Genomic DNA, 14,792 nt, shown 5'->3' on the forward strand with positions numbered 1-14,792 from the left:
TCTTTTCAGAACTACACATCTTCTAAGCAGTAGTTATTACCACATGGTGTTACCGCAAACCGAAACAATAGAATAAGTTAACAATCCAAAAATTAAATGTTCGGGGATTTCAGGCCGTAATTCCCCTTTAATTGTATACCATCACCTCTGTATGATACAACCAACTAAATTATTGAGAAAAAAATGACGGGCAAACGCAACAAAAGTTTCAGTGATGCCATTTTTTGATTGGGCGTCAGGGCAGTGATGCGCTGACGAAGGTTTGCCGTTTTGGGCTTCTGTTGTTGAAATTCACATTCTGGTATTAATGTTGGCTCGATTAAAAAAGCAAAGCATCATGCACAAGATTGTTGAGAAAAAAAAATGACGGGCAAACGAAACAAAAGTTCCAGTGATGTCATTTTTTGATTGGGCGTCAGGGCAGTGATGCGCTGACGAAGGCTTGCCGTTTTGCATGGGCTTCTGTTGTTGAAATTCACATTCTCGTATTAATGTTGGCTCTGATTATTAAAAAAGCAAAGCATCATGCACAAATAAGTAATTTGTTCAAAATAAACGTATTCTATGATTCATATTGATCAGTTGATTCTTTTATGGTGTGTTTGCCCATAGATTACAATACCCAAACATGGTTGACACTTTGAGAGCTATCAGCACTGCTTGGATGGTCGTCTGCGGCGCAGCCATAGTCAGTAACGTCCTTGCCGTGATATTATTCGCAGCTACCAAGAAACTCCGCGTCAAATACTATGGCTTCGCCTTCAACCTCGTTCTGGGCGACATTGTGGCTCCGGCCTCCATACTGCTTTCGTTCAATGCCAACTTTCCCAGTGCCTTGCTACCGTCGTTGATCGGCACGTCCCTGTGTGCCGTGGAGCTGAGCATCCTAGCGATTGCCGTGAATCGCTTTCTAGCTCTGACCATCACGCCCCCAGCTCGCTATGACGCCATGGTGACACGTGGTCGCATGCTGGCAGCTTGCCTGTTGATTTGGATCATCTCTGCCGCCATCTTTGTTCCCACTGGGCTCCACTCCCAGGTGACGGCCCGGATGCTGCATTCATCGATCGTGCTGTGCATCCTGCTCATCACGGCTGTCTTTTACTGCGCCGTGTTCCGAAAAATTTCCCGGTACACTCCACCGCTTGCATCCACCGAAGGCGCCTGGGCCGACGACGCCGTGGCCCGTACGCGCCTCCGCCAGACGCGCCACTTGATGATCACTTTCACCATCAGCTTAGTCACGTGCTTCGCATGCTGGATCCCGTACTGCATCGTAAACTTCATTGGTTACTTCAGTATCAAGGGCTATTCCGTCTTGCCAATAAACCTCATGATTTTGTCCCGTCTTGTTATCACCATATTGACGTTCAACTCTCTCATTAACCCATTCATCTATTGGTGGCGTATTCGAGAGTTCCGCGTCAGCATGTACCGTTTGATCTGTCGTGGTAGGGGCAATGACGATCCTGAGAATGACGTGGTCACCCTGCAAACAATGCAGGAACCAGAAAAGTGATCCTAAAAAGAAGGTAACAACTCAACTTCGTCCTTACGATGAATACTTACAACAAAATGAATGAAAGCCATGGTATGGTGGACACATTAAATGTATTAGTTAGGATCGTATTACTCTCCTAATAAAAGCTGAAGTTCATTTTGAAAAATGTGGGTTCGCCAACAGATGGCGCACTTCACAACTCATACCGCCTATATTCGCAATGCATCTTTGGTCTGGATGACAAACAAACCTGGCAATTTGTGCACAAACATACGGGGCTGAGTACCAATTACAATTTTTCATTTGATTTCTCCTCTTGATGTATCAAGGATTAAGATCATATTATCTTTGCATGCATTGTTGCATTGGTATTTCGAAACATACTCATTTCACGAAGAAAGTATGAGGAAATCCTTTTCATTTAGACCAGTTTCATTACTGGGGAATAATATCATGACTCTTTCAATATTGACCAATCAGATTTCAGATGTCAAGCTCACACCTACAAGCTACAACACTGACTGATCACCATATTGTTCCACCTGGCCTGATGACCGGTACCCGGAAATCAATGCAAAGATGTCTGTCTTTCTTTTTGGAAAGTAGACAAACTAGATTTTATTGTCAAATTATAAAATTATTGTTAATAATTATTCTATGCATTCATAGATGAATCGATGATATTTAATCTTGGGAAATAAATACTTTAAAGATTGACTGGTTCCTATCTCCATATGTTTAGCTGTTTGCAGGAGCCTTGCTCATTGTCCCCATATATTTACACAGCTTTAATCTACATGACGCAACACTGAAATTGATTAAGGCAAGGAACTTGGTCACAGTGTCCAAAAAGTTGTTGTGATCATTTGACAATTGTGTAGTATGCGTGACTGAAATTAAATGAAACTCATAGGGTTTTAGGCCAAGGATAAGGAGTATCTGCACAATGAAACTTTTTTAAAATTGACTCCAATGTTACGTAGTTATTTTAAATGTAGTCAGACGGACACTTTTTTGGGGTCATTCTGTATATTACAAACATTACAAAATATTTACAAATAATCATAATGTATGTACCCATTTGCAAGAAATTCGTTTTCTTCAAAACGTCTTATGTTTCTGGTGAAAGAGTAAATCAATCGTTTGAAGTAATTCCTCCGTTTGACAAAATGTATGGAGTTATATTACAAGCATTTTAAAGGTTTTTGTTTAGTTCTCAATTTTCACATTTTCAAGTGGTTTTTTACTTCTCAGTCTTACAAACGAAACCAAACAAAAATGTTCATAAATTCGAATATCTTCTTATGCGGTATTTACGAGTTTACAGTATTTTACAGGGGTTTTTAATGATTAATCAGCTGATCCAGCCTAAGTTTTAACCAAGTTGGATTTTTAATTGGGATTAATGTTATTTTATGTTATTTTTTCTCGTTCCATTGTTAAACGCTTTGAGGAATCTTTGATTCATATTGCGCTATATAAATGCTTTATTATTTGTTAATATTATTATTAGTAGTAGTAGTCGTAGTATGATTGGTGTACGTGTAATGGTACCATTAAGGAGACACGTTATCGTAATTTCTTCGCACGATGGGAGACGTCGGTCATTAGGGAGATATTTTCATGTCTCTTTAATGTCACAGCCCACCTTTAGAGGCAAAAATTTGGTGTCGCAATTAGATTATATTTGTTGCTCGTGATCAAATTAGTAAACATACCGAAATTCGTGGAAAAAGGACAGGGAATATTGGGTGAGGGGACATTTCAGTTTGAAAAAAAATGTGCACAAGTCTATGGGGATGTCTCCCAAATGTCAAATGCAGGGTAATTATTATTATTATTATTATGATAATACTAAATGTACACTGCTGGTTCTTAATTAAAAAAAAAACATACTAGATTCAAATACCGATGGTGTTCCAAGATATTGGTGGTGTCAACGTTTGTTCCACGGCATGCATACATGTATGGCCGGGTATGTATTACAGGTATGTAATGGAGGTTCCGCTCAAGGCTTCTGCTCTGCCAGTTTTTGGTTGACTGTTGCACCCCCCCCCCCCCCCCGCTCGCCGTCATTCAACCCCCTTCATTACCCCCTCCCCTCTCCTGAAAGTTTGATCCGCCCCGCAATTAGCTCATGGACGCAAGTTTTAATATTTGCAATAAATTCTTTACCTCTACTTGAGTTCCGATTCCCTTGCTCCGTTCCCCCCCCCCCCGTCGCCCCGCCCCGCCCCAACTCTGCCCCTATTTTATCTTGCCGAGTTCCCTGGGGGACTTCTGCAAATCAGGCATGTCTCCAAAAACTCAACTCCGAAAACGGTTCTGTATGGGTGCAGATCTAGATACGCATCCCAAAGCGGCCACGTTCACCAAATCACGATTTGTATGATCATTTTCGTGTCATAGCAGGGAGTTGTGTGACCCCTTAACTTCAGGGTTGGTGTGAAACAAGGGTTCCAGCTCTGCATCGGTCTTTGCGCTTGTGTTTCTGTCAAATTTGGGATTAAAATGGACCCCAAAGTCGCTCTATTTTGTAACAAAGTAGATAAAACATTTTTTTTTAATATGGGATTGGATTCAGGAGTAGTTTTGGGTGTGATAATCTTTGGAGACAAAAGCAAAGTCATCCAAAAGAACAGACAATGAAAGAGATTAAATTGATTTGGAGTATGTCTTGATCACCTATGAGAGTAGTTCAGAGTATTTTCCCCGATTTGTTGTAAATGGCGGTATTTATCATTGCTGCCTATGGGAACTTATTTCCTGGTCATGCAACCACAGGTCGTTTCCGAATTTACTTGGCTACGGCTAGAAGTTACACACGAGTCTATGGGAAGCAGATGCAGCCACTTCTCATAGACTCCTGTGTAATTTCAAGTCGTAGCCAAGTACCTCGGACACGGCCAATACTGCTCGGAGTGGATGGCGCTAATAGCGCCTGCTACAGGTCGCTCCTGGAACCAAGGATATTTCACCACTGCTTGTTGTTCTCAGCTACTTTTAGTCTAGTCTCTGAGATGATCGCGGTTTGCCCCAAACAGCTATGGCACGCCGAAGCAAACAAGTTGTGATTTTTTTTTTGATTAGCGTTCCACGCACTATCACTTAGGTAGTATTAATTAGGATACGTAATTTACTTGCGTGTACAAAAGTAAAAGTCATTTGCGACATCGCAGCGATCGATCCAAAGACCTATTGGCAGACTCATAAACTCGATACTGGTCATACATTGAATAGATCCATACAGTACACATTGAATGCTGTACACACCTTTACACACTGATCTATCTTTTGATTGTGACACAACAATTAATCAAATTTGATATAAATCGTTTGATAACCACCTAAAAGGTCATAGGTTCATGTAATTAAGCGAACTCGCACCACTGTGTTATCCAAAACTGTGCGTGCAATCGCTGGTTGCGATGGTAACAAAAAGAACAAAGTCTATTTTTTTACGCCCCACATTTCAGTCCAGTCTGCCCCGGTTAGATTCAGGGCATAATAGCTTCCAACAATCCCCACTGACTAGTCGCTGCGAGCTTACTGCCATCGGGAGATTATTCAGTTCAAGAAATCCGGAACGTTTTAGCCGCCAGAACCGAGACCTTCGCAAAGACTGCCACTGATTCATTCGAGAGGTGACGGTTCTTCAGCTCATCGTAGATACACTGTCAGTTCAAGGTAAGAATACTTCGCCTATATATGAATACAATTTACATTGCGAGTGTTTACAATAATGTTCTTTGTCATTTGAATTTATTTGTGAGTGTTGCCAGTTAAGTTCAACATTTGTGGAGGGGGAAGAGTTGTTTCATTAAAGTACACAGAACTTACCTATATATTGCAAAACGGTTGACTTCATTACTTTACTCAAATTGACTTTTATGTCCTTTTTAGATATGCTGTGAATTATTTGTTTGAATAGAGTACGCGTGAGATACGATCATACTTTTTTGTATTGTGTGTGGCTTTTTTTAATTTTTTTTTTTTTTTTTTTGGGGGGGGGGGGGGCGTTGTCAAAGTTCCCGAGACTGGATTTGATTCACTCAATGTTTGAAAGCGCCCTCTACCGACTAGGCGGCTTGACCGCCATGCATTAAATGATGTGGGCCTTATTCACGAGTCGGCCATGTTGAATTGAAAGTGAGGTAAAATCTTCATTTTTGGAACTTGCGAAGAGAAATGAAAGCAAGTACATTACTAAATAATTCAAGTCTGCTTAAATGAATAATTTAAAATTTGTAATTAAACATTCCCAAGTGTTTTAAGCCAGATTAAGAAAAACAAATTGAAGTAAAATAAGGCTCCATTAATAGTCTGGGTAGCCTACATCCCATTCAACAGTAAACAATTCGTGAAATCATTCAGGGTTACGCGACAAAAATGGCCACCTCGTAAATAAGGTCCATAAGGCCGAAAATGAACCCCCGGTAACGCGCTTCAGGAACCCTTGAATAAGAAAATTAACGTGTATAAATACTAGAGATTGCTATAATTTTGTAGGAAAAAGGGTCTTTTTAATATAGCTATTATCATATCATTTTATGGAAACTGATAAATCGAAAGAGATATCGTGACGAAAATTGACCTCTCACTACCAAAATACATGCGGAGTAGTGCAACGGACGGAATCATCGGTGTACGTAGATGAGAAATCGTGAAATTGTTGGCGGTCATTATAGGTGAAATTGAAAATTCCACCTAGACGAAAAAGTCTTTTAAGAATTTAAGTTTCAAGAAACTTATTAAAGGACTTTTGATGGAATTTAGGAACAGAATCTAAAACTGACCGTTTACGATTGCACTTAATTGGCTGTAGGATGGTACATTTTCTCAATGTTATATGTATCCTGGTTCCCACGCAAGACGACAATATGAAACACAAGTGCCCAGGGCAAGGAGACCTACGAACGATAATGCTGGATGTAAAAGGTCACATTGAAATTCAATTTCACACATTTCCAATTATCCCCAATTTTATTCGCAAAATACCAAGATACAATTCCAACGCAAGTGTTTGTAGGGGAGGTCATAGTCAGAAATCATTCCGCAATAATATTCAGGTGAAAGGGTAAAGAGATGTGAAATGCATGTACATGGGGGTTTAAGTCTTGATGATGACCGCACACGTTGAGAACGCAGTATCACCAATTAACCCATTAATTGATCTAGTTGTTGATTCTGACGCAGGAATAATTCATTTTTGAGATAAAATAAAAGATAAGCATATTTATTATGGTTTAATGAGTATTTACTTAAAATCACACCACTGTAGAGTCACTATCACACACTGAACTCTGTGCGTGCAGTCACCGGTTGTTATGGTAACGAATAGAACAAAGTCTGTGGTTTACGCCCCAAGTACAATTCAACCCGGTCTACACCAGTTAGGTCCGTGGCAAAGCATTCCAACCAGCGGCGTAGCCAGGGTTCTCATCCTGGGGGGGGGGGGGGGGGGGGGGGGGGGGACTGGGGGGGGGGGGGGGGCTAGGGGGATTTAGCCCCCCAAAAATTATGTCTATCCCCCCTAAAAAATCCGTAAAAATTAATAGTCGTGAGAAGGGTCAATTTTACAATTGTGTTATATAGTGTGCGTGATTGTAGGATTTTATCAGCGCTCACCGTTGAAAATATGGCACGAGGCTCCCCCTCCGCCCCCTTATTGAAGTGTCCGCCCCACTGTCCGGAGAAAATAACCGGTCAACACTTCAGCACGCCTACCTGAAAAAAAAATCTGGATCCCATCCCTCCTAGCCCCCCCCCCCCCCAAAAAAAAAAATGATTGGCTCAAGAACCGCGCCTAGGCTTGAGGTTACAATGGAGGGGCGCCCAATGGAGTGAGACAGGCTTTTTCACCGGACACCCGACCTCCGAAAAATCAAATAGTGGGTTAAGGGAGGTGGGGGGGGGGGGGATGAACACCATCTTCCGGGGGGGGGGAGGCGCTGTTCAAAACCTATTTCGGGGTAAATGTTAGACAAAACCTATCGCTATTTGCTATCCACAGACGTTTAAATAAACAGCCACTCGCGAAAAGAGAGGGTTTGTTGAAAAATACGCACACATGCGCGGAAAATGGGACATGATGTTCTTCCGGCTAATCATGGAAACTCTTACGCCTGTGATTTTCTTCGGATGCCTAATTTCTAGTGGGGTTATGAATAGGGGCGCGAACTTTGTAAGGGGGGAAGGCCCCCCCCCCCCCCCCCCCCCCCAATCAGCTGCGCCGCTGATTCCAACAATAAACACAGACTTTCTGCAAGCCAATGGCATTGGGGGTGATTCCCTTCAAAAACTGTATTTACGATTATTTTCCACTTTTTATGCTTTGAAACGAACTTAGACATAAAATAAAATATTCTAAGAATTTAACATCCTAACAAAACATAATATATGTGATGAGAATTTGAAGACCCCCATTGGTTTGTATTATTATTATTATTATAATAATTCACGGTTTATTAAAGTTCAACTTGATTGCCGAAGGCAACATTGCATTGAATTCACAATGGGTGATACAAGTTAACAATAAAGAGTTCAGCTTCATTGAAACAGATTAAAATAAATTAAGCATTGACAGAATGATTGCACAATTCCAAAATATTATGTATGTACACAAGAATTAAAAAGGTTGCTAAAGACAAAACATGCAATGAATAAAAAGAAATGGGGAGTATAAACAAACACAAAAAAGGCACAAACCTTATTGCACTAAATTACAGAGGTTAAGTATTAAATTGTTACAGACAGCTATCCTTCATTAGTTGAACCATGAATGAAATTGCACTATTAGAAATACACTCAAAAAACATACCCGGTACTTAAAAGGTGGCCAAAGATAAAAAATTGGCAATGAATAAATGTTATATAGGGGGTATAGAAAAAAACAATGCAGTAACATCAATTAGTATATAAAAATTACAGAGGTGGAGTATTGAACAATTAATTATTCTCTGATTAAACAATTCAGACCCGTTTTCGTTCAGTAGTTTTACCATGTAAGGACTTGCACTATTAGCATGATTCTGGGTGCATACTTTTGGAGTTGTTAAAATATGTGCGTTACGTAGGAATGGGCCGTTACTCTCTCCTCTAGTAATTTTTGGAAGCCAATTACGAAATTCTTTGCAGGACATCAGGGACTTAGCAAACTTAAGGCAAATATCATGCTGGTTGCTTTAGGTTTTGGTTTTTACATGTCTTTAGTGGATTCTGATAGAGGAATACATGTTCTATCAAGTGTTTTCATTTCGTTGAATTTCGGAATGATACATTAATACAAAAAATAGGTCAAAGGTCCCATTTCACATAATTTAATTTTGACAAAAGAGTTGCGTTAAGCATGCAATTCTCATTATTTTAATACCAAATTTGCATATTATTTGGTGGACAATGACATAGTTATGATATATTTTTTTTACCAAAAGAGTGGTTGTTAATCCAAATATATCCATTTTTTTATGGTTTTTGCCCTGACCACATTGTAGGTCGGATTGGGCTGAAAGTTGGTGTGCATTCATTGCTCATCAGGTCGTACAAGCACAGCAATTTGTATAAAAGTCAAAACACCAAAGGTAAAAAGGTGCGTTGGTCTGACCCAAATGCTCAGCGAAATGATCAAATTATCACGAAATACCTTACTGGATTGTTAGGGAATGACAGTCTAAAACATCATGTAATATCGTGGCTCCTGGTGTGCTCTGACATTTTCAAGAAAAATTGTATTTTTCAAACGCAGGTCGGTCGAGCAGCGTTGGAGAAACTGTTTTTTTTTTCAAAAGCTGCTCCTAATGTTTCCTAATTAGTTATTCCGCATTTTCTTTGCACTTGATTACACACCTGAGAAGGGGTACAAGCCTTAGACTGATTCTCTGACCTTACAATTCCCCAAAGTCTATAAATTGCTCCGATTCATCTTAGGTTGGGTCGGGGAACCAGACTACAAGAACATGATTGGTTTTCTTGGTTTTTCCAGCAACTACAAGCCCAAAACGAGAAAAAAAGTCATTTCAAAAATATTTGCTATAACATAATGATCCTTCAAATTCATTTATTTCTGAAAATTGCAGAAAAAGCAAAATGTTGTACATTAACTTTCACATTGAGTGTTTGTAGGGGAGATCATGGTTAGTCATTCTGCCATGATGTTCAGGCGAAAGGGCAAACAGATGTAAAATGCGCGTAAGTGGGGCCGTGCGAGGGTTTCAGAAGCTTAGCGAGTGATCTTTCTACTTTAGGCTCTATTGACCGACCAACAACTTGATGATGACCACACACGTTGCGAACGCAGTATCACCAATTAACCCATTAATTGATCTATTGTAGATTTTGACGCAGGAATAATTCATATTTATTTTGGTTTAATGAGTGTTTAATCGTAAGTAAAATCACACCACTGTTGAGTCAACATCACACACTGAACTCTGTGCATACAGTCACCGGTTGTTATGGTAACGAATAGAACAAAGTCTGGTTCACGCCCCAAGTACTATACAATCCGGTCTGCACCAGTTAGGGCCGTGACAAAGCATTTTAACAACAACACTGTACTCCAAGCTTTTGTAATGGGGAGATAAAGCCTTTCGAGATCTCAGACAAAAATGTAACCGCGCTATACAAGAGACATTTTCAAAACTACGTCAGATTCACTCTATGGCCAAGGCTTTAGACCGGGAGCTTTTATTACAAATTGTCAAATAAACCACAGCTGACTAGGTTTCTTTTCATGACAGTTGATTAATTTTGATGCACACAACAGTTACATATACTACAAGCTCTAAAAAAACCTATTTAATAGAAGTAGATTTAAGTACTATGAGTCAATATACAATACACTATTGTGTTCTATACAATGTAGCACCGCCGTCAAAATTGACCAACTAACAATCTTGATGATGACCGCACACGTTGACAACGCAGTATCACCAATTAACCTATTGATGGATCTATTTGTTGATTCTGACGCAGGAATTATTCATTTTTGAGATAAAATATAAGATAAGATTATTTATTATGGTTTAATGAGTGTTTACGTCAAATCACACCACTGTTGAGTCAACATCACACACTGAACTCTGTGCGTGCAGTCACCGGTTGTTATGGTAACGAATAGAACAAAGTCTGGTTCACGCCCCAAGTACTATACAATCCGGTCTGCACCAGTTAGGGCCGTGACAAAGCATTCCAACCAGCGGCGTAGCAAGGGTTCTCATCCTGGGGGGGGGGGGGGGGGGGGGGGGGCTTGAGCACTGGCGGTTCAACGGGGAGGGGGCTAGGGGACTTAAGCCCCCAATAAATTGTGTTCTAGCCCCACTAAAAAAATCAATCAAAATTAATAGTCGTGAGAAAGGTGCATTTTTATACAATTTAGTTAATATAGTGTGCCTGATTGTAGGATTTTATCAACGCTCACCATTGAAAATATGGCACGATCCCCCCCCCCCCCCTCCGCCAAATCATTGATTTTCAGAGGCCTAAGTGTCCGCCCCACTGTCCGGAGAAAATAACCGGTCAACACTTCAGCACGCCTACCTGAAAACAATTCTGGATCCCATCCCTCCTAGCCCCCCCCCCCCCCCCCAAAAAAAATGATTGGCTCAAGAACCGCGCCTGGGCTTGAGGTTACAATGGAGAGGCGCCCAATGGAGTGAGACAGGCTTTTTCACCGGACACCCGACCTCCGAAAAATCAAATAGTGGGTTAAGGGAGCTGGGGGGGGGGGGGGGGGGGTGAACACCATCTTCCGGGGGGGGGGGGGCGCTGTTCAAAACCTATTTCGGGGTAAATGTTAACCAAAACCTATCGCTATTTGCTATCCACAGACGTTTAAATAAACAGCCACTCGCGAAAAGAAAGGGTTTGTTGAAAAATACGCACACAAGCGCGGAAAATGGGACATGATGTTCTTCCAGCTAATCATGGGAACTCTTACGCCTGTGATTTTCTCCGGATGCCTAATTTCTAGTGGGGTTATGACTAGGGGTCGCGAACTTTGTTCCCCCCCCCCCCGTAGCTGCGCCGCTGATTCCAACAATAAACACAGACTTGCTGCATGCCAATGGCATCGGGGTAATTCCCCTCAAAAAACTGTATTTACGAATATTTTCCACTTTTCATGCTTTGAAACGAACTTAGACATAAAATAAATTTTCTAAGAATTTAACATCCTAACAAAACATAATATATGTGATGAGAATTTGAAGACCCCCATTTGTTTTTATTATTAGTATAATAATTCACGGTTTATTAAAATTCAACTTGATTGCCGAAGGCAACATTGCATTGAATTCACTATGGGTGATAAAAGTTAACAATAAAGAGTTAAGCTTCATTGAAACAGATTAAAATAAATTACACATGGACAGAATGATAGCACAATTTCAAAAATATTATTCATGTACAAAAGAATTGAAATGTTGCTAAAGACAAAACATGCAATGAATAAAAAGAAATGGGGAGTATAAACAAACACAAAAAGGCACAAACCTTATTGCACAAAATTACAGAGGTTAAGTATTAAATTGTTACAGACAGCTATCCTGCAGTAGTTGAACCAAGAATGAAATTGCACTATAAGAAATACACTCAAAAAACATACCCGGTACTTAAAAGGTGGCCAAAGATAAAAAAAAAAAAAAAAAGAAAGGCAATGAATAAATGTTATAAAGGGGGTATAGAAAAAAAAACAATGCAGTAACATCAATTATTATATAAAAATTACAGAGGTGGAGGATTGAACAATTAATTATTCACTGATTAAACAATTCAGACCCGTTTTCGCGCAGTAGTTGTACCTTGTAAGGACTTGCACTATTAGCATGATTCTGGGTGCATACTTTTGGAGTTGTTAAAATATGTGCGTTGAGTAGGAATGGGCCGTTACTCTCTCCTCTTGTAATTTTGAAAGGCAATTCCGAAATTCTTTGCAGGACATCAGGGACTTAGCAAACTTACGGCAAATATCATGCTGGTTGCTTTAGGTTTCGGTTTTTACATGTCCTTAGTTGATTCTGATAGAGGAAGACATGCTCTATCAAGTTTTTTCATTTCGTTGAATTTCGGAATGATACATTATTACAAAAACTGGGTCAAAGGTCACTTTTCACATAATTTAATTTTGACAAAAGAGTTGCGTTAAGCATGCAATTCTCATTATTTTAATACCAAATTTGCATATATTTGGTGAACATTGACATGGTTATAATATATATTTTTTACCAAAAGGGTGGTTGTTAATCTAAAAATGTCCATTTTTTGGTGGTTCTTGCCCTGACCACATGGTAGGTCGGATTGGGCTGAAAATCGGTATAATAAAGGTTGAAAAGGAAATTCAAATTCACCAAGTGCTCAATGAAATGATCAAATTATCACGAAATACCTTACTGGATTGTTAGGGAATGACAGTCTAAAGCATCATGTAAAAAGGTTGCCCCTAGTGTGCTCTGACATTTTCAAGAAAAAATGTATTTTTCCAACGCTGGTCGGCCGACCAGCGTTGGAAAAAACTGGCTTTTTTTCAAAAGCTGCTCCTAATGTTTCCTAATCAGTTATTCCGCATTTTCTTGCAATTGATTACACACCTGAGAAGGGGTACAAGCCTTAGACTGATTCTCTGACCTTACAATTCCCCAAAGTCTATAAATTGCTCCGATTCGTCTAAGGTTGGGTCAGGGAACCAGACTACAAGAACATGATTGTTTTTCTTGGTTTTTCCAGCAACTACAAGCCCAAAACGAAAAACAAGTCATTTGAAAAATATTTGCTATAACATAATGATCCTCCAAATTCATTTATTTTTGAAAATTGCAGCAAAAGCAAATGTTGTACATTCACTTTCACGTTGAGTGTTTGTAGAAAAGGTCATAGTTAGTCATTCTGCCATGATGTTCAGGTGAAAGGGCAAACAGATGTAATGTGCGCGTACGTGGGGCCGCGCGAGGGTTTCAGAAGCTCACCGAGTGACCTTTTTACTTTTAGGCTTGATCGACCGACTAAACAATCTTGATGAGGACCACACACGTTGAGAACGCAGTATCACCAATTAACCCATTAATTGATCTATTTTTTGATTCTGATGCAGGAATTATGCCTTTTTGAGATAGATTATAAGATAAGCATATTTATTATGGTTTAATGAGTATTTACTTAAAATCACACCACTGTTGAGTCAACATCACACACTGAACTCTGTGCATGCAGTCACCGGTTGTTATGGTAACAAAAAGAACAAAGTCTGGTTCACGCTCCAAGTACAATACAATCCGGTCTGCACCAGTAAGGTCCGTGGCAAACATTTTAACAATAACACTATATGCAAGCTTGTGTATTCGGGAGACAATGCCTTTCAAGATCTCAGAAAAAAAATGTAACCGGGCCATACACGAGACATTTTCAAAACTACGCCAGATTCACTCTATAGACTACGTACGGAAGCTTAGAAGGGCTAAAAGAAATTAAGAAAAAAATAGCTCCTATCTCGCCGCGGCGAGTAACTATCTCGCCGCGGCGAGCTACTATCTCGCCGCGGCGAGCTACTATCTCGCCGCGGCGAGAAACTATCTCGCCGCGGCGAGCCACTATCTCGATCTTTCGATCGTTACGACCGATTGGAATGAAATAGCTCAAATTACCGTTACACAGACATTTGTATGTTCGCGGGCTAACTCTTTAAACATCTTTTACTCCCATTTTGAAGGCCGTATCTCAGAGATCATGATCCTACTATGTACTAAAAAATAGTTTTGATATGTTCAGTATTTTTCATTACAATTTGAAAAATAGGCTTTGAGTTCGTCATTTCTCAATACTTTCAAGCGTCACGAATATTAATAAGGTTCTATCCATATGGAATGCAGTTACAAAGTTTACGACTCCCTCCTTCACGAGTTCTCCACCCAAAAAAATGTTAACTTTTTTGGTTGTTTTCGATTGGTCTATACCAAGACCCACGGGAAGTCATGCAGAGTCACGCTAATCAATATGCTAATAACGCGCACGTCATATTTACGTGAACGTTGCGGCAAAACCGGCCATGGTATAGCGTACCGGTTGATCATGTGTTTTAGTTAGTTATCCCGCGAGCGCGAGTGGAACACGGATTAATGTAGTGCATCTATAGTGGCCCGGCCGAGTGGTATGTGGGACACTAGACTTGGGCGGGTATTGGGTGGATATCCGGTGAAGGAACCCTGTCTCACGGCCTTTCAGCTCGGATGAAATTTTGGGGCGCCCCTCCATTGTAACCTCAAGCCCCCTCCCTCCAAGTCCCCTAGGATGAAAACCCTGG

At 40.2% G+C, this 14,792-nt stretch overlaps 1 protein-coding gene across 1 annotated transcript; it reads left to right on the forward strand.

The window, feature by feature from the left end:
* The first annotated feature begins 628 nt into the window (after window positions 1-628).
* On the forward strand, window positions 629-1,519 carry LOC119725474 (beta-3 adrenergic receptor-like). The gene has a single exon (XM_038196881.1). The coding sequence runs from the start codon at window positions 629-631 to the stop codon at window positions 1,517-1,519; it is 891 nt and encodes a 296-aa protein (XP_038052809.1).
* Window positions 1,520-14,792: the final 13,273 nt, after the last annotated feature.

The sequence above is a fragment of the Patiria miniata genome, unplaced genomic scaffold (assembly GCF_015706575.1).
Source record: "Patiria miniata isolate m_02_andy unplaced genomic scaffold, ASM1570657v1 HiC_scaffold_19, whole genome shotgun sequence".
Taxonomy (NCBI): domain Eukaryota; kingdom Metazoa; phylum Echinodermata; class Asteroidea; order Valvatida; family Asterinidae; genus Patiria; species Patiria miniata.